The following is a 27,993-nucleotide window of genomic DNA, read 5'->3' on the forward strand; positions in this document are numbered from 1 at the left end:
TAATGCTTTAATTGGACTTCGACCCGGTTCCATTACCCGTTTGGCCCGACCCGCAATAATTTCCAGAATTTAAAAATATTTACGAAATATATAAATGAATAAACAATTTATTAATCAAAAATCACATAACTACCATTTTGTGTTTGATTGGTTTCTGCTGCACACCCTCTCTCTCTACACCGGCGAACTTTCTCTCTCCAGATTCCGATCTGTTTCGCACAATCTCCAAGAATGCCATCGGACCGCGGGGAGCTCTCCTCCGAAGAGGTACGCCGCCGCCTGTTTACACACTTCGCATGTGTGCATATGCTCAATTTAATATTTTAAGGGCTCCAAATTGGCTGATTGATTTCCAAAATGGTGGGAAATGCCAACATTTTATGGGAGGCGTGCGTGATTTGTTGCGTTGGTGATGCTATTGATTTTGTGTGAAGGTATTGCGGAGGGATATTCCGTGGGAGACGTACATGACGACTAAGCTGATCACGGGGACCGGTCTGCAGCTGCTGCGGCGGTATGATAAGAAGCCGGAGGCGTACAAGGCTCAATTGCTTGAGGATGTAATCATCTTAGTGCCTAATTGTGTAGATATTTGTTTCCGAAGTTGTGTGGTGGAATGATTTGCAAGTTGTTTTGTGATTTATTTGTTCGTTAGCATGCGTTTGGAATGAATTGTTTGCTAATAAGTCGTCGGTTGAGGAATTCGAACACGCGAACAGATTTCATGGGGGAAGGGGGTTGTTGAGCCGAGGCATGATGTGTTTTTTTTTCTAATGAAGCTAACAAAGGAAAAATTAAGCTATTCCACAGTTGCTTTTGTTGTTATGAATCTTGAGTAAACTTTGATAGGAGTTTATTTTATGTTCTGGCATGTGATTTCCATGATTGGCTCTGTATTAGCTCTGGTAGTTATGCCTATGACTTATTGAAAGTTCAAATGAACACTCGAGAAGGAAGGAGGATCAGTTAATATGTTTGTAAATCTCTGCAATACATAATCGTCTGTGAACAGTACTTTGACGTTTGGGAAAATTGTTGCAGGATGGCCAGTCTTATGTTCGGGTCTTTGTGAGCATATTACGTGACATATTCAAGGAAGAAACCGTGGAATATGTGTTGGCTCTTATTGATGAAATGCTTTCAGGTGAGGGACAAACTACTATACATGATTATCAATTGAATTTTGCAATATCAACTGGCTGAGTTTTTCTTTCCTATTCCATGGCAGCAAACTCCAAAAGAGCTAGACTGTTTCACGATGAGTTGCTCTCCAATGACGATATTTATGAGCCTTTCCTGAGGCAAGGATTCTGATCCTGCTACTTTTGCATCGATAGTCATGAGAATGTCAACTAAGATAGAACCAGTAACATGTTGATTTAAGTGCTGCTATGGATCCTCGTCTTTTACCTTTGCTCTAACAACTGCTGTTATTTTTAGTTCATATGTCAAAGTGTTTTCACTTGCATGTAAATGAGCTGGATTGTTGACACTAATGAAACAACATTGTCATGTGTAAAGAGGTTCTTTATGCCATTGTATAATGGATGACAAGCACTCATTTCTTTTGCAGATTACTCTGGAAAGGTAACTGGTTTATACAAGAGAAGAGTTGTAAGATACTTTCTATTATAGTAGGGTATGAATCGACAAACATACCTAACTTCGCATGCAAACTATTTTGGTCATTCTCATGCTTAACCTTTTATATTTTATTACTTCCAGTGAAAGGCCAACAGCGCATGAGACTGCCACCTCTAATGGCGCTTCAAATTCAAAGAAGGGAATTACTACTACAGATGAAGTTTTTAAGGGGCTGATTGAGTGGCTTTCGACTCAGGTACTAAACATGTTGGATGCTCTCAAATCTTTATTTATTAGTTTTAGTATGCGAATGACAGAGGTACTAAACATGTTGGATGGGACTTCTTATACTAATATATTCCTTTTCCATCATGTCAAAAGAAGCTTTAGCAATGGAGAATAATTCATATATTTACTCATATAAATTTAATACGTTGACTGAACAAGCTGTGGTACAATTTGAACTTGAGTGGATACTTTAACATATCTGCTTTTGGACGTTTTGCATGATAATAAGTGATATATACACACAGTCATCATGAAGCCAATCTGCTTTATATTAAGGTGGAGGTAGTTACACTTCTGGTGAGAACATGGAACTCTGTATATTTTTTACTTTTCAAAAGTGATCTGCTTGATTACACTACATGGTCTGATATAAAAGGTAACTTCTGGTATTGAGTAGTGCTGATCATCTTTTAGTGATATAATCTGCTAGTGGAGTAAGTAGCCTTTCATTTTTTAAGATGAACTGACATTCTAAAAGGCAACTTCGTTATGGTCTAGGCTACTACCGGGGCATCTATTTTTGAATCTTTTAAAGGATAACCTAAAATGAGATATTTCACCCGATATAATGTTTCTCTCAGGCTCTCAGCAATCCTTGTCTTTCTGCATTTACAGCTGAAGAAGCCATCTCATCCTACCCGTAGCGTTCCCACAGCTATTAATTCACTTTCAGCTCTACTGAAAGAATCTTCTGCACGATCTTTATTTGTTCAAGAAGATGGAGTGAAGTTGCTCATTCCTCTGATTACTCCAGTTTCCAACCAGCAATCCATACAAGTAAAACTGATATACTCCAAACCTTGCCTTTTCAGAGTCCTGAGTTGGTTGTTAGGCTTTAGATTTTAACGTACATAAGTAGAGTTTCCAATTTTTGTGATGCATCATTTCTCATAATTGGATTTGAAACAGCTTCTCTATGAAACATGCTTTTGTGTCTGGGTCCTATCTTACTATGAACCTGCAATCGAGTACCTGGCTACTTCTAGGTCCTTGCCACGGTTGATTGAAGTTGTCAAGGGGTCCACAAAAGAAAAGGTGAAATCAGTTTTGTCCTCTTCCCCCCAAGAAAATTTGTGACTAGCATATGAACTCTTCATATCTCTTTCTATGTCATTACATCAACCATCGGCCTCCACGTTGACAATTGATTTGAATATTTCACCTCTCCCTTATATATTTTTCTGTCTTTCCCTCTGGGCATAACTCTATCGACTTATGGTAGGTTGTCAGGGTAGTTGTCTTGACCCTCAGAAATTTGTTGAACAAAGGGACTTTTGGTGCTCAAATGGTAGACCTCGAATTACCACAGGTTGTTCAGAATTTGAAAGGCCAAGCATGGAATGATGAGGTGAGGGATACTGGTTCTCTGTTAAGGATATTTGATTTTCCTTCGCACTTTCTGCTTAGACGAGTGGGGTTTCACTTTCTGCTTCTCACTTTTTCTGCAGGATCTGATCGAAGCTCTGAACCAACTGGAACAAGGTTTGAAAGATAACATTAAGAAGCTAAGCTCGTTTGAGAAGTATAAGCAGGAAGTCCTCCTTGGACATCTTGATTGGTCTCCCATGCATAAAGATCCTATTTTCTGGAGGGAGAACATCACTAGCTTCGAAGAACATGATTTCCAGGTTCGAATGCTCTGTCACTAGTCGCTTCCTGGACTTCTTGTCCTCTGTTATTCACCTTTTGCAACGGCAGGCATTAATTTGAGCTGTCACTAGTCGCTTCCTGGACTTCTTGTCCTCTGTTATTCACCTTTTGCAATGGCAGGCATTAATTTGAGCTTAAATATCTCTAACCACGAAAAGCTGATATACTTCATACACCCTGACAGGTGCTAAGGGTCCTGATAACAATTCTGGACACATCCAACGATCCTAGGACTCTTGCTGTCGCCTGCTATGATCTCTCACAGTTCATTCAGTGCCATCCGGCTGGGAGAGTCATTGTCAACGACCTCAAGGCGAAAGAGCGCGTGATGAAACTGATGAACCATGGAAACACAGAAGTCACCAAAAATGCCCTGCTCTGCATCCAGAGGCTATTCCTCGGTGCCAAATATGCAAGCTTCTTGCAGGCTTAGACTTATTTGTTTGTAGAAGTCTTTCGAATCTCTCAAGTATGTTTTCGCTGCGGATTTGAATATTTCGCGATATTTAATCTGTTATTGTTTATATATTTCTTGTTCACGACACAATAAAATGTAGCTTCGCATTTGTATTTCAGATATGTATCAATAATGATCTTCATATAATGTTGAATGCTGTGAGTACTTGGATGGTCGGTTGAAATCTCTCTCTCTCTCACGACACACTACTATAGTACTAGTATTTTATTTGTATCGAGTGCAAAATCTGAGTTTAATGTGTATTTTTATAAATTACACGTATGAGATTCCTTTGTGGCTATTTTCTTTATTGAGAGGGGAGTATATTGAGTTATGTACTATGCTAACTCGATTTGACAAAATAAAATTTTGGATATATTTTTAAATGTACGGGGTAGTAAACAAGTTCAATAAATTAGCTCATTTAAAATGCTTCAAGATTTTAACTTGGTCATGCGGCGACATGTGCATAATGAAGGGAACTTTGCTGCTAATTACTTATCACATTATGCTTATTTGGTACACAACGGTATTCGTATGCCGGAGAATCCACCCACATAGCTTATTTGGCTTTTACATAATAAGTTAGGTGTTTCTTATATTCGTTATCTTTTTTCTCGGGCTTTGCTCGCTTTTTCTAAAAAAAAAGTAATATAGTAAGTTAAAAAAAGTAATACTACTAGTCGTAGTATAGTAAGTGGATAATTGACGTCATTATATAAGTCTCGCACGCTTTTGTTTTTATCACTATTAATATTAGAATAAAGTTTCATGAATTTTTAATATGGTATCAGAATGGTCGCGAACTATCAATTAAATTTAACCGACCTATCTTCAAATCAGGCAAAGGACTTATCAACTCGATCATTAAAAAAAAAAAATCCAACCGACCATAACAAATATTAATAGCTTAAAAAGGACATGAGTGCTTTACATAACTTATTTGCTATATTGAATTATCGCAAATGATTTAGATTAACGTATTCTAAATCCTTTGCGATAATTTAATGTAGCAAATAAGTTATGTTAAGTAAAATCATCTATTTATACTACTCCTATCTAGTTGTGGATTTAATTCCATAACCATGCTTTCCCAAATTATATAATTAAAATATACCACTCCATTATTCCACTACTAATTAAACCTCATCTAAAAAAACTATCTTTATTCACAAAAAATTGAAACAATAATCTTACTAGACATTCATAGGATATTTCATCTAAATAGCAAACAAATTTTACCTACATTTGACCATGACTTGATAAATTCTTCAACCATGCTACTATATTTTTTTCAACAACAGCATTAATTGTTGAATTAAGTAAACTGTTAAAACAATGATTTGGCCACGTAATAAATCCGCTGCAGCCAACGCTCAACCCATCCAATCTACACCGTTGATTCCTCAGCCTCGCTGGTTGGAAAGATCTGGACCGTCCATTCTCACTACGCTGTAGATTCTACTCCGTAGAGCAGCACGAATTATTTACGGCTCCAAAACCAAAAGGCGCTGCGCTTTTGCACTTTGAACTCTCCAAATAATTTCGTCAAAAAAAACCCGGCAAAATTTCACTCAGATTGCTCAAAATTCGTGATTCGCGCTCTGATTTCAGTCTACCTGAGCATACGGATCATTTGCGTGCATGCGTCTATCCACAAGCAGCTGTCTTCGCGCTCTATGTCGATCACTTTCGATCTTAGCTGGGAGTGAAGACTCTCCGAGGTTGAATTGGGGTTAATTGAGTTAGTTGAGCTGATAATTTCGGTAAATTGTTGATTTTGGGAGGATTTAATTAGGTTGGTGTGGTGTTTAGCCGTCGATGCGTATTCTAGGGTTTGGTTGTTCGAAGTCTGCTTTGGGAATAGGAATTGAAAGTAGTTTGTGGTTGTTTTTACATGGAAGTCCTGACTGAATTGGAAAGTTTGGTTCTTTAATTTAGTTTCTTTATAAAGTTTTGTTTTTTCCCCCAATTTTTTGGGGTGTGGTGTGAATTTAGGGTTATGAAAGCTGTGGATGTGCACAGATTGAAGAGTTAGAAGAAGAACAACGTGTTGAAGTAGCTGTGGTGTTGTTTTTTGTGAGAGTAGAATAATTGTTGACTGGAATTGGAAGTGGTAGGAAAGGAAAATGTTTTACTCACAGTTCATATTGGCGAAGAAGGGGCCGTTGGGAACGATTTGGATAGCTGCGCACTTGGAGCGTAAGCTTCGTAAGAATCAGGTTGCTGATACTGATATTGGAGTTTCTGTAGGTGAGTTTTTAATGTATCGCCATTAATGTGACTTTTCTCTAGTTTTTGTCGTTTACGACGTCCAGTCGCCCATAGACTGGATGCTGGGTAAGGCAGATGTGCATCTTAGGTATCGAATATAGCCTTTTATTGTTTGAGGTGCCTTTTTTGTAATCATTATTCCTTTTTCACATGTTGTATTAGCAATCTTGAATCCAATCTGCATCTTTTGGAAGGCATAAAATAGTTTTAGATTTATGCAATAATTGAAGTCCTACTTGTTTGCATCCAATCCAACTCATCTATAGTTAATTCACTTACCTTTCTGCATTTTTCAACCGCTAATTACAAATGGAAATTCACGGACCCACAGAATGAAAACTTTTGCTTTGGGCACATACTTATTTAGCCGCTATTCATTGATTTTAGTGGATATTCATTGTTTCCCATGCTACCTATTTAAGTCTCCTAATAAATGCATATTGCTTATATAATACAGATTCAATTCTTTCCCCCGATGTGCCAATTGCACTTCGTTTGTCCAGCCATCTCCTGCTTGGTGTGGTGAGGATCTACAATAAAAAGGTGAACTACCTCTTTGACGATTGCAGTGAGGCTTTGCTCAAAGTTAAGCAAGCTTTTCGATCCACTGCTGTCGATCTACCTCCAGAAGAATCAAAAGCACCATATCACTCCATTACATTGCCGGAGAAATTTGATCTTGATGACTTTGAGCTGCCAGATAGCGACATTTTCCAAGGGTTTGTTCAACATATTAATTTCTTCGCCTTGCAAGTTATTTTGCAAATGGTCTTGATGATTTCTTTAAAGCTACACCTGGCAGAGGATTTATGGATTTTCCAACTTAATTAAGATTGGGATCTACTAGTAAACTTCTAAATTGTCTACAAACACAAATTTTGGGTTAAATGAATAAACCAACGGTCGAATACTGAAAATAGATTGTTCTCTCTTAAAGACAGAGAAATTGTAAGATTGGAGATAACAGAATCCGTTGGCTGATATCTCTTGCAGCTTTGCCAATATTTCCCTAGATTTTGTTATCGCATTTTTCGTAATCCTTTTCTAACATGCCAACTGTAATATTTTCAGTAACTATGTCGATCATCACATTAGTTCAAGAGAGCAAATCACTCTTCAAGATACAATGGACGGTGTCAGTTACTCCACATCGAAGTTTGGGCTGGACGGTTAGTAATAAGACCGATTGATGAAATCTTGGTCTAGCATTTAATGTAATGATTCTACATATTCCCTTTTAAATGTTTTTCTTTTGTTTTTCTCAGAGAGATTTGGTGATGGTGATATGTCTGGATTAGACCTGGAAGAGGTGCACTTCTGATGTTCTTATTATGTTCTGTTCTTATTCATTTTGTTTGATAGGTTATCAATAGATCTTAAAACTAATCCTGATTATGAAACACTAAGATTAGTAAGATGTTATTTAGCTTTTGGTTGATTGGCAATTAGTCAAAGAATCACATCTTAGATGGTTAGGATAAGTGCATATTATACCTGTAGATGCTCCAGTTAGTTTTATCAACACAGATTAAGAAGGGGAGGGGAAGGCTCAAAGTACTCATAAAGGAACTGTTTAAGTAGAACCTTTTGTTCTTGATTATGAATTAGGACAGTGTTTCAATTTTCTAATTTTCGAATGAATAAAACTGCGTGATGTGGTCATATAGCTGACCTGACGTAGTGGGATAGGATTTATGACCTGACGTAGTGGGATAGGATTAGGTAGTTCTGCTTCTGCTATATTGTTAAATATTACTAGAATATTAGCTATTTTGTTGTTTCTCATCAACAATTGCATACAGGAATTGTTAATGGAGAAACTTGGTACTGCTGAACCTGCCGATGAGGGGTAAGCTTCACATCAACTTTCTGACAAAGAGTACAGATCTCTCAGAGCCATACTCTTTCTGATTTCAGGGTGGATCCACAGACATCTTTTGGATCCACATCGACTCTTAAACAAGACCAACATCCTGAAGATATGGGTACTAATTCGGAAGCCATGGTAGGTTCTTTGGCGCTATAAGAATTTCTGGTGGATGGCTGAAGGGACAATTAATCTTTCTTTCCATTCTTTTAACAATAAGTCATCAAATAAATCATTGTTGCTTTTCAATTGGTTTAGAATTTAGATGATGCAACCACAAAAGGGAGTGTTAGTCCACGGTATCTGAAGATGTAATTAGTGAACTTGTTCTTCTTTTTTGCAGGTTGATGGTGGTGGTGCATGCGCTGATGTACTGGACTATGCACATGCTCCTTGTACTCCTAGACTGGAGGATGAGCCAATTTTTTCTAAAGTTCAAGAAGCTTCTGCATGTGATGATCATCTTGAATCGGAATATCATATAACTGGGTCCACTATGAGGGAGAACATGGATACAGCTCCTTATGAGGATAAACAAGAGGTGGAATGGTCTTCGCAGAATGATATGATTACGAGTGCAGTACCTCAGGGGCCACCTGCCGAGAACGGATACCTGTCAGGTGGATTGGAAGCCAAAGAAACAGGGCGACAAGGTGATAATCATTAAAGACAATGTTGAATTCTGTGCTTTGGAGGAATCTATTATAGTAAAGCTCATTTTGCTCATTTTTTAGGTCAAACAGAATCCATAAAACCGGCTTCGGAATGCACTAGTGAGATCGTTAAAGAATCTGATGTTCCAGAGCAAACTGAAGCCATCAACAACAGTGATAGGAATGATTTGGTCTCAATTGATGAAGCTCACCGCAACGACCAGTGTCCCAATGAAGTTGGTCCAGGAGTTTCTAAAGGTGCGTCAGCAGAAAATGTACAACCTCTTGATATTAAACCTTATTTTTCAGGAGTTTCTAAAGCTCACCAAAATGGACTTATTTTAGGGGAACCAGAAACTCAAATTTGTCAGGGCACTATTGAATCCAGAACATTAAACCTTGATGCTCATGACCAAGTCTCAGCTACTGAAACTAATGTTTTGAGGCCATGTAGTTCTATCCAAGACCAAGATGGTGCATTAAAACCTGCAGTTGGCCCGACATATGATGGTGATGTCAATTCTGTCATATACGTTGAAGCAACTGATAGAGGAGAAGAGACAGCAAAGCTAGGTTTGTCGACTGCATGCAAACTGTTAAATCTCCTATTATAGCACGCATGCGTATCTATAGCAAGGAAATTGCATTATATGCCAAAACTCATAGCTATATGTTGTCAATTTTCTCTGCCCTTGGCAAATTATAAGCATGGAACAAAGAAAATTCTGGAAAAAAAGTGTCTACAGTATTGCTTCTTATGCATTCCCCAGCCTTATTTGTTAATATAATTGACGATTTGATGGTGAATGCCTTCAATTAATTGGTGCATTTGATTTCTCAGGTCAAGTGCATTCTTTAAATGGCAATTCAGAAGAAAATACGAAGGAAAACAAAGTACAACATGATGCATCGGGTGAAGATATTGTAGTGGCTGCTGTTGAAGCTGATGGTCTGGAAAATGCTACCACTGAGCTGCCTGCTCCTGAAAAACTTCTTTCAGTACCGGAAGGACATATGGAGTTGCATAGTGGCATGATGATGGAAGTTATCCCCAGGGACTTTGAGGGTCTTTATGAAGATGACGCTGGGAGCAAAACTGCTGCAGGCAGAAAGCGTACTTTTACTGAAAGTACACTAACGGAACAGAGTCTTAATTCAGTTGAATCTTCAAGACAAGTCCGTTTTAAACAAACAACAGGATCAGTTCCAGATGATGATGATTTACTTTCTTCTATTTTAGGTATATCGAACTTCATGTTTTTATATTGCTCACAGTACGTACATTTCCCCTAATAGCTTGTGAACTTATGAGAAAATATTATCTCAGTTGGAAGGAATACGTCAATGTTGAGAGTAAAGCCAACACCTCCCCCTTCTGAAGTGACATCTATGAAGCGCCATCGAGCTGCGCCTCGGTCTGGTGGTCCCAAAAGAAAAGTTCTTATGGATGAAACAATGGTTTTGCACGGCGAGTATGTTCTCTATTTTTTTTGCTAATGTTAACTGGCTCGTTTGCCTGCTTTTTTTTTTGGCTTGAATGTACATACTTGATTGCCCAGCTATTTATTCTAGTGAAAACTTATACTGCTCTATCTTGCTAGTGCCATACGGCAACAGCTGACCAACACAGAAGACATACGCCGTGTTAGAAAGAAAGCTCCATGCACACGCTCTGAAATATCAATGATACAGAAACAGCACATGGTCGATGAAACTTTTCTTGAGCCTGTATTTGCTGGTGAGTTTGTAATGTGCTAACGTAGACATTTTACCTTCTTTCCTATGTCTTTATGTAGAAGCTCAATGCTGAGTTCTTTTACTAATGCTTGTCTTTATCATTTGAAAACCTGTAAGCGGCATGCTCTGTGAATTTTTATTTTTGTCCCTTACTTTCTTTTGTTGTGGGTACTGCATAAAGGTTTGGATCTAACAAAGTCTTCTCTGATGGTATCTCACCAATTTGAGGCCTCACTGCTTGGCATCTATTTGAATGTAGCATTATTGGTATCTAGTTTGCGCTATATTGAGCGAATTGCTTATCTGTTCCTTAGCCTTCTACTGTTTCATCTGGTTATTTGCTGTTGATTGGGATGTTGGAGAAAGCGCCATGTGATTCATTTATTGCTTGTTTGGTTTTGTAGACATGTCAGTTGAATTGGCATCTTTGCACAATCGTGTATATGATTTGGGTCAGATCAAGGTCTGTCAGAATGAAGTACATGATGCATCTCCGCAAATTGTGAGTGAACTGAGGCAGCCTTCCCAAAATGATGAAAATATTTATCTCCCTGAAACTATGGTTGAACCAGACATAAATTCCCACCGCGAAAAGTCTGGTGCTTGTCTTGAAACTGTGGTTATGGATGACAATGAGGGGCCTGGTATGACCAATGCAATAGAAATTGGTGGGCAGGATAAAAACGGCGAGTTTTTGAGAGTGATAGATAATGAAACAGCTGAGCCATGTGATAATCATCTTCTGAGTGAAAATAAGATAGAGGAAGTTGATTACACGAGTGCAGCAGTTAATGAAGAGTGGACCAAGCCTACAACTGTGGATGCTGCTCTAATAGATTCTGGTGCTACTAGTGATATCCTTCATGCTTCAGATGGTATCGTTCAGGCAGCTTCTATAAATGAATCGGAAGGTACAAATGCATATGCGGACAAAGATGAAGCTGTCGTTCTTGATCAGAGGGAAGCTGTGCCCTCAGATGAATTGGACTTTGCAGAAGTTAATCATGAACAAGCAATGGGGAATGAAGGGAAAGATACAGATGGCTATGGGGGTGAGTGTGAAACTGAACTTGGAGTGAAGGATTATGGTCTGCCAGAGATGACGCAAGATGCTGCTGCTGGCTATGGAGGGCCAGAATACCATGTTCAGGATGAAATTTACAGTACTACATCTAAAGACCAGCTAGACTTGGAATTTCCATATACGGGATTCGAAAGCCTGCTGCAAGGTGGCTCAATGGATCAATGCAAAGACCCTGAAGCTTATCAACTTCATATGATAGATGGAGATATTTCTGGTTTTGACCTGCATGATCGAGATGTAAGTTCCCTTTATCTACTAAACTTCTTAATCATGAGAATGTCCAAGACGACCATGTATTGTTGAAGAAAGCTTACAATGTAGTTATTCTTTCTAAAATGCTTCAAATGATTCATATCAATTATCAACGAATGATGTTGAGCTTCCATATTTGAACCTATTTCTAGGTTTCGTTTTGGGCTATCGTGTCTCTGAGCCCGCTCTGGATTTCTTTCCTTTTTGTTTTTGAACTTTGATTAGATTCTGATTTCTGACAATCTTGTCTATATGATGCAGGAACTCAATTATTTGGCTGAAGGAAATGATACAGGTTTGCTTGAACTTCTTACTCAACCTGTTTATACCTTATCGACTGATGTAGAAAATACCAACAATGAACAATTGCTTGAGGATTCATTTCTATTAAGAGATTAGCATAAATTTTGAATATCTTTTGTTTGTTGAGCAAATATTTATGGAAATTGAGGTTAAATAGCAAATGCACTCTTGATTGGGCCCGGTCATTGAAACCCCTGATATTATGATTCTTTTCAGTTGCTCTAGTGTCGTAATCCATGATGTTGCAGTGCATCTCTCTCTAGTCTGTTGGATATTAGCTCACACTTCTTCTATCTCCTTTTTAAGCTTACATATGCTTGGCTTATATATCTTGTACTACTTTCAGACTTTCTAAATGTTGATGATGATGACTTGGCTGAAATGGCGGATGACTATATGCCTGATGCTGAAGACACACGACTTAATGAGAACATCGGGTGGTCTTCTCGTACAAGGTAATTAGAATTGAGGATGAACTGAATTTTAATTTCATGAGAGTGAATTAGAATTAGTTTTGATTTTGATAACTATCCATGTTTGTGCAAAAATCCTAACCTGGTAATTGCTCATTTCATGTCCCCCTTCATTCAAGAAGAATTATCTTTTCCCAATATTTTTTTCTCTCTGTATTACATATTTCTCGTCAATGGATTTATAGTAGAAAGTTAGGATTAGTGTTGGAACTATTGCTGTCGTGCAAAATCCTAAAGTTTTTTTATTAATATCAGGATAAGGATTGGTTTCTAATTACATCTGAGTTTGCAGAGCTGTTTCCAAGTATCTACAATCTGCATTTATTAAAGAGAGACAGTGTGGAAGGGCTTCTCTTTCCTTGGACAACCTCTTAATCGGAAAATCACGCAAGGAAGCATCGAGGATGTTTTTCGAAACATTGGTAAGCTCTTTCACTTTGAGCTAACCTATTATGATCTTCATGTACTTGAAACCTTTATGTTATATGATCGCAACCAGTCTTCATTTCGCTTATTCTTAGTTATGCCCGAACTTTGCCTAAATGGTGATTTTTCAGTCAGAATATAGCATGTACTTATATCCATCGTTCACTTAATAGCCAAATCCAAAATTTCGACCAACTTAAGTTAATGTGTCTTTGAAAAACAGCCATCAAACTAAATGATTTTTCCGTCAACAACCTGAAATGCTTTTAAAAATGCTGAAAAACCAACAAAAACTCTCTCAAGTTGCCAACTTATGTTATATTTGTACTAAATTTAAGTTCGGGTTATAATTAATGAGCAATCTTCTAATTTTACTTTAACTTTTGTTTACTTAAACGTTGTTGCAGGTCCTTAAAACAAGAGACTACATCCACGTGGAAGAGCCAATTGCGTTTGGTGATATAACCATAAGGCCGCGAACGAGGCTGATGAAATCCGATTTCTAAACCTTCTATGCTGGAAAATTTCGGAAACATATTAGAGAACAAGATGAGAATACTGGACTGCAGGATCTCAGGCCTAATTATTCTGTTCTCTCTCTGTTTTATTTGTGGCAGCTAGATTCATTCTTTTCATGTGATGCTTTCAGTCAGAGATGCTAACTGACTAATTAGGTTGCTGTTACATGTAACTGTTTGTTCAACTCAGTAGATTGTTTTACCCAATCATACAATATCTTGTATTTATATGTATATATTTATACATATCTATCATGTAATATCAAGTTTTTGCGGCAATCAATGTTGCTTTTAGATCGTTCTGCCTCTAATCCTCAGGTTTTTTACCGTTGTCCTGGCGTGGACTTTGTTCGAACAAAAATCTGGATAAAACCAAATTTTCCAAGTCCCTTTCTGGTTTTTTTTATTGTTGGTTACTTTGTTGTTGTTGTTTTTTTATTTTTATTTTTATTTTTATTTTTATATTTATGGTGAGTATTGGTTTTAGGATGGTGGGTTCTTGTTTTTTTATGGTGGATATTTGTTTGTCGGTTTTTTGACATCAATCGACACTGGCCATGCTTAAAATTACAAATGTTGAGGACGCATTTGATATTGATAATGAATATGTTGAACTGGTTTGACGGTATTTTGTTTTATTTTTCTGTTTCATCTTCGACGAAATAGCAGTCCATAATACTATGTGGATGTTCCAAATCCAGTTTCAGAATCTTAATATGCATTTCAACATTGTCGGGACAGATTTTGGGTCTTACATTCAATATTCAAAATTCAAAAATCTAAATTCAAAATTGAAATTCAATTGCTTCGGTGGAAATGACAACTGAGGTTGACAGTGACGGCTTAGTCTCATCGATGGGCCGCTGCTGTTGCCGAAACTCCTGCAACACAGCGACCTCTCCATATCCGATGAGTCCGACGTGTTTTGGACCAAGTTGCGGAGAAATAAAATTAGGTTCTTGGTGGCGTGGGGGAGAAGAAATGAAAGAGAGGTAGAATAAAAAAAATGATTTTGATTCATGTTTTTATATAAATGGTTTTCTATTTTACAAATATTTCAAAAAAAATAAAAAAAATAAAAAATTAGCTACAGTAATTAAAAAAAATGGCTAATCCGGTCAACAAAACACTAATTAACGGTTGATCATCGGAAATTTACGGCACCGTAAAAAAAGGACCAGATCTACATGAATTGCTACAAAAATTGTTTATGTTTAGACCAAAATTGATCTTCCTTTTATAAAATTTTCATCCTGTGTACAAATTTTCATTATCAATGAGTAATTCCAAAACTCTTTAAAAATGAGAATTTCAAGAGAAGTTACTTCGTATGAGGTATGAAATAAACCGGAAAAGATCACCTAATTCTTTTCCTAATACATTTTCTAATCCATCCCTCACATATATGGTAATGGACCCCACCATCATATTTTATGTTTGTGAGGGATGGATTAGGAAATGTATTAGGAAAAGAATTAGGTGATCCTTTCCGGAAATCAACCATCTCCACACCATCTTTATGTAATCATGCTTTTGCTTTTCACACCGTTTCCTTCCACTCTGCCCCCACCTATATATCGATTGAATTATACTAGGTTGAATTGTACACCAATGATAAACTGATACAAAATGCTCTATGTTGGGTTAGAATGGATGATGTTGATGATAAGGTGCTCGATGATTTGTGTCAAAGAATCTGGACAAGCTGAGAACACTGTAAGGACTGTTGTGCTTAATATTATATGCTACTATCACGGTGATTTGTTTGTCATCGAAAATATAGTAATTTTATGTACATTTATTAGCTGCAACTATTCAGCTGATCGACTGTTCATTTTTCAATATTTGAAAAATAGCTAGCTCTTAGATATTTAGAATCTTAGATCTTCATGATTATTGTTGTATTGAAGAAGAAAATAAAAGCAACACTTAGATAAAGAAGTTATCTTTGAAGCATTATTATTTTTGGCTTTTATGTTTAAACCTTTATTTTTACATTTGAAATGGGGTAACATTAGTGATTAATGCATTAGTTTTAATATGTCGATGAATGTTAATCCATTGATTACATGCATAGCTTTTTCTATTTCCTTTGAGTGGGCAATATGTATTGTAAGTAAAACATAACTTTTTCTTTTTCTCTGGTCCACTTTTTGTATTATTGTTGTGTCTTTGACGCCGCCACCATCATCATCATTTATTAGCAGCTGCTCAGCTCTCCTGGCGCTTTCTCCCATCATAACAAATGGAGAAAAAAACCAAAATTGTAATGTTGTTGGGAATATTTTTCCTGAGAATCTGCTTTGCTGCATCTGCATTTGTTAACATGTCCGCTGTGGACGAGTTGAGTCTCCTTTCCATAAAAGCTAACATAAATTCTGATATTCTGGCTAGGAACTGGTCCAAGGAGACCTCTTTCTGCACTTGGACTGGCATCACTTGTGGTAAGGAGCTTCCACACAGAGTAACAGCCATCAATCTTCCAAATATGGGGCTTGAGGGAACCATTGCTAAGGAGATCGGGAACCTCACATTTCTGAGATTCGTGGATATGAGCAACAACAGCATCAGCGGCTCGATTCCTGGTGAAGTTGGGAACTTGAGACAGCTTCGTGTGCTGAAAATGGAGTCCAATCAGCTCACCGAAGGCATTCCCCAGAGCCTTGGACTGTTGAGGAAGCTGCAGGGGTTGAACCTTTCAAATAACAACTTGATCGGAGTAATTCCGATTAGTTTATCAGGTTGCGTTGAACTGAGGAAGTTGGATTTGTCTCATAACAATCTCAGTGGATATGTTCCTGCAGGATTTTGGAACTGGTCACAACTTGAGGAGCTCTCTTTGAGTAGGAATTATTTGACAGGTATTGTTCATGATAGCCTGCCTTTTGTAGTTTGATTTAACGACATTATGATTTCTCTTGTTATTGTTGTTTTATTACTCCTAGTTTATTTTAGTTCACAATTGGAACAAATCACATTGCAGCCAGCTTGAAAAAAATAGTTCCTTGAATTATTTGAAACATCATTTTCTCAAAAACAGATTCTTCTCTGGGGGATTTACAGGTACAGTTCCAGCATCGATTGGCAATTTGTCTAATTTAGAGGTATTTGATATCAGCAGGAACAGTTTTTATGGGGCGGTTGTTTCAGAACTGGGACAACTATCCAGCTTGAGAATATTGAATTTTCAAGCAAACAATCTAAGTGGTGAAGTACCTCAAGCTATCTTCAATATCTCCATGTTAAGATTCCTTTCCCTTAGAGAAAACAACCTGTCTGGCAGTCTTCCATTTTCTATTGACAGAGGCCTTCCAAACATTGAACATATTCTTATAGGCAATATTGAACAGAGGTTCAATCTTCGAGCTAATCAGTTCTATGGAAAGATTCCAAATTCAGTCTCAAATCTTTCCAAACTCATCACACTCGATCTCTCTGATAACTCGTTCACTCATATACCAATAGATCTTGGTAGTTTACATCAACTTCAGATGCTAAACTTGCAAGCAAATCAGTTGATGAATAACTTGTCTGACCCCGGGGAAGACTTCCTATCTTCCTTGGTAGCTTGTAAGAATCTCAATTCTATACAGATCTCGTTTAATCCTATCGCTGGTGCTCTCCCAAAATCCTTAGGCTCGAGTAATCTGTCTACCTCCCTTGAAACCTTGAAGGCTTTCTCTTGCAGAATGTCATATCCAATCCCTGATGAGATAGGGAACTTAAGCAACTTGCGGTGGTTAGACTTAGGGTATAATCACTTCACTGGAGCTATTCCATCAACACTAGGACAATTAAGAAGTTTGAAGAATTTGGGAATCTGTGGCAATAGGTTTCACGGCTCCATCTCCCCTGTCCTGTGCAATCTCAAACATCTCTACTCATTAAATGTTGCCATGAACAGTCTATCTGGACAGATACCAAGCTGTTTTGGGAACCTTTCTTCATTGAGAGAAATCTATATGTCAGATAATGAATTCAATGGTAACATTGCTTCAGTTTTATGGTTTCTTAAGGGTGTTAGCAATGTGAAAAACCTGGTAGCATTGGATCTATCTAGAAATCAGCTTTCTGGAGAAATTCCAAACACCATTTCGCAGCTTGAGAATCTAGTTCGACTTTCATTGTCAAGTAACAAACTGAAAGGCCCCATCCCTGAATCGCTTACAGTTTTGAAGGATCTGCAATACTTGGATTTGTCCCACAACAATCTCTCTGGTTTGATTCCTATATCTTTGGAGGCACTTTCGCATCTTAATTACTTTGATGTATCGTTTAATGAGCTTAGAGGTAAAATTCCAGACAGAGGGTGTTTTGTCAACTTCACAGCTGAGTTTTTCATTGGTAATAATGGTTTGTGTGGATCACCTCGATTTGAAGTGAAGAAATGCCAATCCTTAAGTACAAGAAAACATTTATTATATTTATTATGTTTAATAGTCCTTGTTATTGGCCTTATTTTTGTCCTGGTATGTAAATTTTCTGCAAGAAAGCCATCTCCTTTGTCTGATGGAATTGGACATGGAATTGGACTGGATATGTTTAGGAGGATTTCATATCAAGAAATCGTTCGTGCCACAGGAAACTTTGATGACAGAAACTTGATTGGCAAGGGTGGCATTGGCTCAGTATACATGGGAAGATTTTCTGATGAAAATGTTTATGCTGTTAAAGTTTATGATTTAGATGTACAAGATGCATTGAGGACCTTCCATACAGAGTGCGGAATATTTAGCAAAGCACGCCACAGAAATATTGTCAAGATTATCAGCAGTTGTTCCCAGATTGATTTTATGGCATTGGTGATGACATATATGCCCAACGGCGACCTAGAAAAGTGGCTCTACTCATCCAGCTGTTCCTTAGGCTTATTTACAAGATTGAGAATAATGACAGAAGTAGCATGTGCTATACAGTATTTACATGAATTCTGTACACCCCCCATTGTCCATTGTGACTTAAACCCGAAAAACATCTTTCTTGGGGAAGATTTGGTCGTACATGTTGGTGACTTTGGGATTTCCAAGTTCTTGAGTCAAGAAGAGAGAATGATACATTCGAGTACTTTGGGTACTGTTGGATATGTCGCACCAGGTAAGAAAATCTTGTTCCAAGAGTACTCTGAAGTTCATTATCTAAGTAAGTTTATTTTTCTTTGTAGAGTATGGATCACAAGGATTAGTCACGACCACAGTGGATGTTTATAGCTACGGGGTTTTGCTGATGGAAATGCTTTCAAGAAGGAAGCCAACAGATGAGATGTTTTCAGGAGAGTTATCCTTGAGGAGATGGATCTCTGAATCATTCCCTGATTCAGTATTGCAAATTTTGGATAATGAGATGCTGGACAAAGACATTGAAGAAGCTAGAGTTGTCTTCAGACCTTTCTTGACATCAGCTATTGAGTTGGCGCTAGAATGCACGGCAGATTTGCCTGAGGAGAGGCCTAGTATCACATATGTTCTAAACAGGATAACAGATGTTCTAAGCAGTATGAGAAAGATCCTGATCCAGTTAGAAAACCTAGGAATGTCTGTCTCTCTTATTGACTCTGATCAAGCAGGTAACTGTCTATTGTCGTGTTAATGTTTATATGTGATATATGTGTGCTTCAAATACAAGTTTTGATGATGGTAATGATAACGAAGAGTGACATAGTAACAGCAGATCATAAGATTTCAGTTGCAATTCACTTTTATGATTTCAGTGAGTATAGGCTGTCAGTTTACTCATTCCTCCCTGGGATGCTTTATTCAGCCGTAGCTCATCAATATTGCATACTAAATGAAATATAATCTGTCTGACTATCATAATACAAAAGAAAGCAGAATAATGATTAATTGCCCCTTTGAAATTACTGTCACAGGACCTTCATCCAGGTCTGATAGAACTCCAAAGTTGTGGCTGCAAATTGAGGAAAATGATAGGCAGTTGGCAGCAGTATTTTCTTCAACTTACAAGCTCATGCCTCCAGATATGAGGAAGTGTTTCTTGCATATGGCAAGCTTCCCTGAAGATTTTGAGATCTATGCCTCAGAACTCATCAAACTTTGGGTAGCTAAAGGCTTTTTTTACAATGTCAAAATGAGCATAAAAGCTTAGAAGATGAGGGGAAATATGTTGTGGATCTGCTAGTCAAGAAAGGTCTAGTTTCAGTCATTAGGAGTGATGACAAAATCATAAGTTGCAGGCTCCATAGAGTAGTGTGGCACTTTTGCCAAAGACAAGCTAAGGAAGATAAGTTCTTTCTTCCTGGGACTAGTTACCTTGCCTAGTCCCTCCTTGATATCGAATTTTCTTCCATAATTACATACCATGTTCCACAACAGAATACATCCATTATCCCCCCTTTTGTTTGTGTACCCATTACTAGATATGCTATCAAAGCTTTTCTGAAATTATATTAGCTGATGTTTAGGAGATGTTTTTTTTTTTGTCAAGTGGAGAGAAAATATATTTTTATATTATTGTGACTGGTGACTTTTTCTGAAAAGGAAATGTGACAATTTTTGTGGGACAAACTAAAAAGGAAAGTGTGACATCTACCTTGGGATTGTGGGAGTATTTTTTTTTAAGAATTACATTAAAGAAAAGTAGCTCTAACATTCATTGAAGTATTGTCTAAATTCGTTGGATAGTAGAGCAAATTCCTTAGTAATGAGTTAGTATAAGTGTAGTTCAAAAATACCTACAAATCTTTTTAGAATGTGTAGTACTAATAATGGAAGGCAAAATTTAGTGGTTGTCATGTGGAAGTGGACCTACCTTTGAGTAGATTATTGGAGGCCACAATAATGTCTTTTTGAAGTTCATCATTACTTTTATAAAATTTCTCTGTATCTATCTATCTTGTGCTCATTTTTCCAGCTTGGTTTATCTTGATCTGCAAAAATCTTTTCACATAAACTTCTTGATCTTGATCACTCGTTTTTACATCTTGGTTTAGTTTGAGTTGCAAAATCTTCTCAACTTCTTAACTGTGATCAGCAAAGATGGCTTATGCTGCTGTTCTTTCTCTTGCCCAAACTGCAGGAAAAATGATCTTGGATCAAGATAGATACCCCATTTCTCGTAATAAGAAACAGCAAATCCGATCTATCTATGAACCATTTATATTCTTGCAAGAGTTTCTTGAAGATTTTCCAGAGAAGGCCAACATTTTGGATGGGCGAATTCGAGATTTAGCATATGAAGCAGAAGGTGTTCTTGAGTCTTTCATGCTGGGGGAAGCTAAATCACATTGGTGGACGGTTTTAGCTTCCAAATTCAAGTTTAAACACCAAATGGGAAAGATCAGAGCAGAAGCAGATTCAATCACAAGGGAAGTGATGGCCATTAAGAATAATAGCTCAGATGCAGTGCAACTTGGTGATTCTTCTGTAGCAGGTTCTTCGCCTTCTAGACTTGCTCCAGTTACCAAGATTGACTATGTGGTTGGTTTACATGAAGATTTGTTGGAAATAAAGTCACGACTCTGTGGAGAATCACCCAATTTACAAGTTATTACAATCGTTGGAATGGGAGGCATTGGTAAAACCACTCTCGCAAAGTGTGCTTATGATGATCCACTTACGGTGCAGCAGTTCGACATTCGTGCTTGGGTGACAGTATCACAGGACTACAATGCAGAGGTGATATTTTCAAGCCTCCTAGCTTCCATGGAAGAATTCAACACAGAAAGCTCTGAGCGGAGTAGTGAAAACGTGTTTAAAACCTTGAAAGGCAGGAGGTATCTCATTGTAATGGATGATATTTGGAGTACGGAGGCTTGGGATGCTGTAAGATATATACTCCCCGATGATGGTAATGGAAGCAGAGTCATGTTAACGACGAGAGAAACTAGTGTGGCTGCTTATGCTGATCATTTGAGCCCTCTTCACGAGATGCGTTTGATGGAAGAGGGTCAAAGTTGGAATCTACTTCGACAGATGGTGTTTGCACATCAAGATTGTCCTCCCGAATTGGAGAATATTGGAAAAGAGGTTGCGAGGTGCTGCAAAGGGCTGCCCCTCACAATCGTGGTTGTTGCTGGGATACTATCCACAATGGACAACAATCTAGCTTCATGGAGAAAAATTGCACAAGATGTAAATTCAGTTACTGTAGGAGGACAATGTGAAAAGATATTGTCTTTGAGTTACACCCATTTGCCTCATTATTTGAGGTCATGCTTCTTGTACATGGGAGGCTTTCCAGAAGATTATGAGGTCCCTGTCTCAAAACTTATCAGATTATGGGTAGCTGAGGGATTTTTGAGACGCCCGAAGGGATCTAAAACCTTGGAAGAAGAGGCAGGGGAGTGCTTGGAGGATCTTGTCAAGAGAAATCTTGTTTTAGTCACCAAGAAAAAGAGTGATGGAAGGATCAAAAGCTGCAGCCTCCATGATCTGATGCGAGATTTGTGCATTAAAAAAGCACATGAAGAGAAGTTTCTTATGAATCTCAGTAGCCGGAATGTGACAAACTTCATTTCAGTTGAGGGGAAAAACAATCAGCGACGTGTAAGTGTAACTCCTTCGAGTTTACCACACTTTTCAAAAATTTACTGCTTAAGTACCATGCATACGATTTTGTGCTTTCATCGCATTTCAGTAGCAAACACGTTGGAAAGATTTAGATTATTGAGGGTGTTGGATGCAAGAGATGTTTATGTTTCATCATTACCAGATGAACTATTCGACCTGTTTCATCTGGTATACCTTGCTATCTACTATCTTGGAGGGCTTGCTTCAGCAATTTCAAAGCTTCGTAGTCTTCAAACTTTACACCTTCGTGCAAAGAATGAATGGAAGCTTTTTAGATCCCATTGTGTCTGTTTGCCACCAGAAATTTGGATGATGCCACAGTTAAGACATCTTGTCTTCTATGGAAGGTTACCTGATCCGGAAGGAAGAACAACCCCTGGTCTAGATAACCTCCAAACACTTTCTATAGTGTCACATGCCATGTGTAGTGAAAGGGTTTTGAGAATGATCCGAAACCTTAAGAAGTTAGAGATCGATTGCTCTGATAGTGAAGTTTGTCTGAACAATTTGGTACATCTGCATCAACTTGAAGATTTGAAGTTACGTTCATCTTCTAGTAATGCATTTTACCAAAAGGATATGTTCGCCTTTCCTAGAATGCTGAAAAGGCTGACCTTAAGCCGTGTGCCTCTTCCTTGGGAAGAGATGACTATTGTTGGTTCGTTGTCAAATCTCCGTGTGCTCAAACTAACATATCAGGCATGCAAAGGCAATAAATGGGAAACAACTGAAGGAGAATTCCCTCATTTGGAATTTCTGCTGATAGAAAAGTCAGATCTCTGTCTTTGGATAACTGAAAGTAGCCACTTCCCATTGCTGAAGCGCCTGGTGCTCGATGACTGTTGGCAGCTTGCTGAGATACCTGAAGATATCGGTGAAATTCCAACCCTTGAGCTGATTGAGGTGAAGGGAAAAGCAGTAATGTCACTTGTGGAGTCGGTCAAGCGGATTCAAGAGGAACAACAGGGATGGGGAAATGATGCCCTTCAAATTCGTTGCATGACTCATCGGTGAATCTGCTGGTGATCAGGTACTTTGCACATCCCTTATTTGTTAAAGTGTTTACATAGTAAAGATGGTTTTGTTCATCGAAAAATATGCAAACAAATTTAATGGACTAGTCCTTACATTCTCAAAATGACTGTTTTGGCTTATGTTTGATATATAGCCAATGCTGTGTGTTTGTTTTCGCAGCTAACTCTGCGTAGCTGTAGCATTGGAGTTTTTTGTTAGTGTTGGTTATGAAGAACATATGAAGCTGATAATTCTTGCTCAAAGAAGTGAGGGTGTAATATTTGGAAGAAGTGTGTTGAGTCGAGGCTATTTCTGGGCTGGGACGAAGCTAAGATTTGTAGAATCAAGTGTTGAGTTATAACTTATGAGGAATCTTTTTTGTTTTACTCTAACTTTGGCTGACTTAAAACAAGAGACTGCATCCATGGGGAAGAGCGGAATCCATTTGGTGATATAACCGTAAGACTGCGGAGGCGATGAAATTCGATTTGTAAACCTTCTGTGCTGGAAAGTTTTCGGGATCAAATTCAAGAACCAGATGAGGGTTCTGGACTGCAGGAGATCTCAGGCTCTCTCTCTCTCTCATTCATTTTTTCCATGTGATGCTTTCAGTCTGAGATGCTAACTGGCTAATTAGGTTGTTGTTGCATGCAAGTGTGCAACTAAGTAGATTGTTTTAACTAATGTCATGGATCATATTTATATATATACATTTACATATCTTATAATATCAAGTTTTTGAGGCAATTAAGGTTGCTTTTAGTGATGAGTTTCTGATTCTTATAAACGTTGAACAGAATACCGAATATTGCATCTAAAAATACTAATCTATCAGGAGAGGAGAGATGGAATTCTTTTGGTATAGAAAATACCGCAAGTGACTGATTTCCTTTTTTTTTTTGGTTGTCCCACTACAAGTGATTGATTTCCATGTTATAGCCAAAAGCCTAATTACAAAATATCTGATCTCTCTTATTTTACTCTCTTTATTTCTCCTACTTTATTCACTCAATCTCCCGTGCCAAAAAGAAATCAATCACATGCGGTGGGACAAAGGGAGTACGTTTCTTTTTTCTGGTTGAAGATAAAAATCTCATTTCCCAAAACAAAAAACGACAACTAATTTTGTTGTTTTAAGGGCATTGATAGGTTTGTGATTTTGTGTTGTGTCTGGTGCTGGTAGTATCGGATTAACAGCTAATAATTTTGGCTCGGCAGGTAAGGAGATCTACGATTTATCTCACAGAAATTTCTTCTGGTTGGTTCCAACAGGCAACCTTTTTGCATGAAAACAACAACTTACAAACATTTCTGTCAAACATTTTCTGAGATTATAGTAGCTGATATGAATTTTGTACTGTTGAAGCAGTGGGGCCTTCAAATTTTGGATGATGCCTTTTTACTAATATTTGAAAAACTGCACTTAAGATTTTATGTTGTTAGCATGTGAATTAGTTTTCCTAGTTCTTGAAGTTTTCTCTGATTGCACACTGAGTGCAATTTGTATTTTTTTTTTACAAGAAATGCATTAAAAAAGTAGCTCTAACTTACTTTGGAAAACTGTCTAAATTCCTTAGGTGAATAATACCAACAAAGACACAACTTAGTGATTGTCATGTGCAAGGGACCACTATGAATTATTGGTTGAAGGCTATATTGCCTTTTTTGAAGTTCTTCATTGTTTGGTTTTATAAAATTTTTCTCTTTCTCTCTCTATCAATCATTTGCTCATTTTTCCTGCTTGGTTTATCTTGATCTGCAAAAATCATGCCACATAAACTTCTAAATCTTGATCACTCGTTTTTTCAGCTTGGTTTATTTTGATTGGCAAAATCTTCTCACTCAAACTTTTTAACTGTGATCAGCAAAGATGGCTTATGCTGCTGTTCTTTCCCTTGCCCAAACTGCTGGAAAAGTGATCTTGGATCAAGATAGATATTCCATTTCTCGTAATAAGAAACAGCAAATTCGATCTATCTACGAACCATTTATATTCTTGCAAGGGTTTCTTGAAGATTTTCCAGAGAAGGCCAACATTGTGGATGGGAGAATCCGAGATTTAGCATATGAAGCAGAAGTTGTTATTGAGTCTTTCATGCTGGAGGAAGCTCCAACACATTGGTGGACAGTTTTAGCTTCCAAATCCAAGTTTAAACACCAAATGAGAAAGATCAGAGCAGAAGCAGATTCAATCACAAGGGAAGTGATGGCCATAAAGAATAATAGCTCAGATGCAGTGCAACTTGGTGATTCTTCTGTAGCAGGTTCTTCGCCTTCTAGACTTGCTCCAGTTACCAAGATTGACTATGTGGTTGGTTTACATGAAGATTTGTTGGAAATAAAGTCACGACTCTGTGGAGAATCACCCAATTTACAAGTTATTACAATCGTTGGAATGGGAGGCATTGGTAAAACCACTCTCGCAAAGTGTGCTTATGATGATCCACTTACGGTGCAGCAGTTCGACATTCGTGCTTGGGTGACAGTATCACAGGACTACAATGCAGAGGTGATATTTTCAAGCCTCCTAGCTTCCATGGAAGAATTCAACACAGAAAGCTCTGAGCAAAGTAGTGAAAGCGTGTTCAAAATCTTGAAAGGCAGGAGGTATCTCATTGTAATGGATGATATTTGGACAACTGAGGTTTGGGACGATGTAAGATGTATACTTCCCGATGATGGTAATGGAAGCAGAGTCATGTTAACGACTAGAGAAACTGGTGTGGCTGCTTATGCTGATCATTTGAGCCCTTTTCACAAGATGCGTTTGATGGATGATGATCAAAGTTGGAATCTACTTCGACAGATGGTGTTTGCACATCAAGATTGTCCTCCCGAATTGGAGAATATTGGAAAAGAGGTTGCGAGGTGCTGCAAAGGGCTGCCCCTCACAATCGTGGTTGTTGCTGGGATACTATCCACAATGGACAGCAATCTAGCTTCATGGAGAAAAATTGCACAAGATGTAAATTCAGTTACTGTAGGAGGACAATGTGAAAAGGTATTGTCTTTGAGTTACACCCATTTGCCTCATTATCTGAGGTCATGCTTCTTGTACATGGGAGGCTTTCCAGAAGATTATGAGGTCCCTGTCTCAAAACTTATCAGATTATGGGTAGCTGAGGGATTTTTGAGACGCCCGAAGGGATCTAAAACCTTGGAAGAAGAGGCAGGGGATTGCTTGGAGGATCTTGTCAAGAGAAATCTTGTTTTAGTCACCAAGAGAAAGTTTGATGGAAGGATCAAAAGATGCAGCCTCCATGATCTGATGAGAGATCTGTGCATAAGAAAAGCATGTGAAGAGAAGTTTCTTGTGAATTTCAGTAGGTGGAAGGCCCAGAATGTGACAAAGTTGATTTCAGTAGAGGGCAAAAACAATCTGCGCCGTGTCAGTGTAACTCCTTCGAGCTTACCTTACATTTTAAAATTGTACGGCTTAACCATCCATACGATTTTGTGCTTCCGTGGCATTTCAGTAGAAAACATGTTGGAAAGATTTAGATTACTTAGGGTGTTAGATGCGAGAGATGTTTATGTTTCTTTATTTCCTGATGAACTATTCAATCTGTTTCATCTGGTATACCTTGCTATATACATTCATGGAAGGATCCCTTCAGCCATTTCGAAGCTTCGTAATCTTCAAACTTTGATCCTTCGTGCAGCGAACGAATGGACGCTTTTTAGATCCCATCGCATCTGTTTACCACAAGAAATTTGGATGATGCCACAGTTAAGACATCTTGTCTTCTGTGGCAGGTTACCTGATCCCGAAGGAAGAACAGCTTCTGGTCTAAATAATCTTCAAACACTTTCTATAGTGTCACATGCCATGTGTAGTGAAAGGATTTTGAGAATGATCAGAAACCTAAAGAAGTTAGAGATTGATTGCATGGATAGTCGTCCAGGTGACAATTATCTTAACAATTTAGTACATCTGCGTAGACTTGAAGATTTGAAGTTACGTTCATCCTTTGGTGGTGCATTTTGCCAAAAGGATATCTTTACCTTTCCTAGGATGCTGAAAAGGCTGACCTTAAGTCGTGTGGCTCTTCCTTGGGACGAGATGACAATTGTTGGTTCGTTGCCAAATCTTCGAGTGCTGAAACTAACTCATCAGGCTTGCAAAGGCTACAGATGGGAAACGACTGATGGAGAGTTCCCTCTTTTGGAATTTCTGCTTATAGAACAGTCAGATCTCTTGCACTGGATAACTGAAAGTAGCCACTTTCCGATGCTGAAGCGCCTGATGCTCGATGACTGTTGGCAGCTTGCTGAGATACCTGAAGATATCGGGGAAATTCCAACCCTTGAGCTGGTTGAGGTGAAGGGAAGAGCAAAGAGGTCACTTGTGAATTCAGTCAAGCGGATTCTCGAGATCCAACGGGGATGGGGAAATGATACCCTTCAAGTCGTTGCATGACTCATCGGTGAATCTGCTGCTGATCAGGTACTGTCACATCCCTTATTGTTAAAGTGTTACATTGTAAAGCTCTTTGTTCATTGAAAAGTATGCAATCAAATTTGATGGAGTAGTTCTTACATTGAATACATTCTCAAAATAATTGTTTTGGCTTCTGTTTGATTTGTAGTAGTTGCATTTGCCATCTGAGTTGGTCAGAACCATGCTCGTTGTTTTCTTGAAGGATTCGTTTTCTAGTTGCTTCTTTGTTAGTTACGATCATTGCTGCGATGTATGATTCATATGATACCAATGACAACCTTGTTCAGTTGCTTCTGCTTCTGGTTTTTTGTTGAGAAGAGCAAGTGTGGCAAAAGCTTTAGGTATCATGAATGCTACTTATGTGTACAACGTAGTTGTAGCTTTGGAGTTTTTTTACTAGTGTTGGTTATGAATAACATATGGAAGCTGATAAAGAAGTGAGGGTGG

The 27,993-nt window shown here is 38.1% G+C and overlaps 4 protein-coding genes and 1 pseudogene across 10 annotated transcripts; all 5 read left to right on the forward strand.

Annotated features, from left to right (window-relative positions):
- Window positions 1–131: 131 nt before the first annotated feature.
- LOC125208945 (V-type proton ATPase subunit H-like) lies at window positions 132–4,165 on the forward strand. Its single transcript, XM_048108478.2, has 11 exons — window positions 132–267; window positions 435–560; window positions 1,042–1,144; window positions 1,229–1,301; window positions 1,574–1,639; window positions 1,726–1,840; window positions 2,488–2,649; window positions 2,782–2,907; window positions 3,095–3,220; window positions 3,321–3,500; window positions 3,707–4,165. The coding sequence occupies exons 1-11, from the start codon at window positions 232–234 to the stop codon at window positions 3,953–3,955; spliced, it is 1,362 nt and encodes a 453-aa protein (XP_047964435.1). The 5' UTR covers window positions 132–231; the 3' UTR covers window positions 3,956–4,165.
- Window positions 4,166–5,465: 1,300 nt separating this feature from the next.
- On the forward strand, window positions 5,466–13,864 carry LOC125212491 (sister chromatid cohesion 1 protein 4-like). Of its 4 annotated transcripts, none has more exons than XM_089067983.1 (17): window positions 5,467–6,232; window positions 6,711–6,972; window positions 7,325–7,422; window positions 7,519–7,562; window positions 8,056–8,102; window positions 8,171–8,258; window positions 8,464–8,773; window positions 8,864–9,031; window positions 9,119–9,346; window positions 9,615–10,013; window positions 10,101–10,245; window positions 10,375–10,511; window positions 10,915–11,831; window positions 12,108–12,141; window positions 12,496–12,604; window positions 12,915–13,044; window positions 13,456–13,864. In XM_089067983.1, the coding sequence occupies exons 1-17, from the start codon at window positions 6,109–6,111 to the stop codon at window positions 13,552–13,554; spliced, it is 3,339 nt and encodes a 1,112-aa protein (XP_088924109.1). In that variant the 5' UTR covers window positions 5,467–6,108; the 3' UTR covers window positions 13,555–13,864. The 4 variants fall into 4 exon arrangements, with proteins under 4 accessions (XP_088924110.1, XP_088924109.1, XP_088924107.1 ...); XM_089067981.1 differs by having other exon boundaries at window positions 5,467–5,703; window positions 5,978–6,232; window positions 8,855–9,346; XM_048112680.2 differs by having other exon boundaries at window positions 5,468–6,232; window positions 8,855–9,031.
- Window positions 13,865–15,044: 1,180 nt separating this feature from the next.
- On the forward strand, window positions 15,045–20,033 carry LOC125212646 (uncharacterized). 3 transcript variants are annotated; one of them, XM_048112864.2, is made up of 5 exons: window positions 15,045–15,282; window positions 15,961–16,427; window positions 16,630–18,660; window positions 18,728–19,129; window positions 19,433–20,033. In XM_048112864.2, exons 2-5 carry the CDS (start codon window positions 16,055–16,057, stop codon window positions 19,666–19,668), a joined length of 3,042 nt encoding a protein of 1,013 aa, XP_047968821.1. In that variant the 5' UTR covers window positions 15,045–15,282; window positions 15,961–16,054; the 3' UTR covers window positions 19,669–20,033. The 3 variants fall into 3 exon arrangements, with proteins under 3 accessions (XP_047968821.1, XP_088924301.1, XP_047968820.1); XM_089068175.1 differs by lacking the exon at window positions 15,045–15,282 and adding an exon at window positions 15,728–15,832; XM_048112863.2 differs by lacking the exon at window positions 15,045–15,282 and having other exon boundaries at window positions 15,774–16,427.
- Window positions 20,034–20,166: 133 nt separating this feature from the next.
- Window positions 20,167–23,867, forward strand: LOC125212648 (putative late blight resistance protein homolog R1A-10). The gene is made up of 2 exons (XM_048112870.2): window positions 20,167–23,121; window positions 23,286–23,867. Exon 1 carries the CDS (start codon window positions 20,559–20,561, stop codon window positions 23,103–23,105), a length of 2,547 nt encoding a protein of 848 aa, XP_047968827.1. The 5' UTR covers window positions 20,167–20,558; the 3' UTR covers window positions 23,106–23,121; window positions 23,286–23,867.
- LOC125212647 (putative late blight resistance protein homolog R1B-16) lies at window positions 22,992–27,536 on the forward strand (annotated as a pseudogene). Its single transcript, XR_016137003.1, has 2 exons — window positions 22,992–23,121; window positions 24,971–27,536. The product of XR_016137003.1 is annotated as a putative late blight resistance protein homolog R1B-16 (transcript).
- The last annotated feature ends 457 nt before the right edge of the window (window positions 27,537–27,993 follow it).

Source organism: Salvia hispanica, chromosome 3, assembly GCF_029641045.1.
Source record: "Salvia hispanica isolate PSC_SH4W2 chromosome 3, Shi_PSC_v1, whole genome shotgun sequence".
In the NCBI taxonomy this organism is placed as follows: Eukaryota; Viridiplantae; Streptophyta; class Magnoliopsida; order Lamiales; family Lamiaceae; genus Salvia; species Salvia hispanica.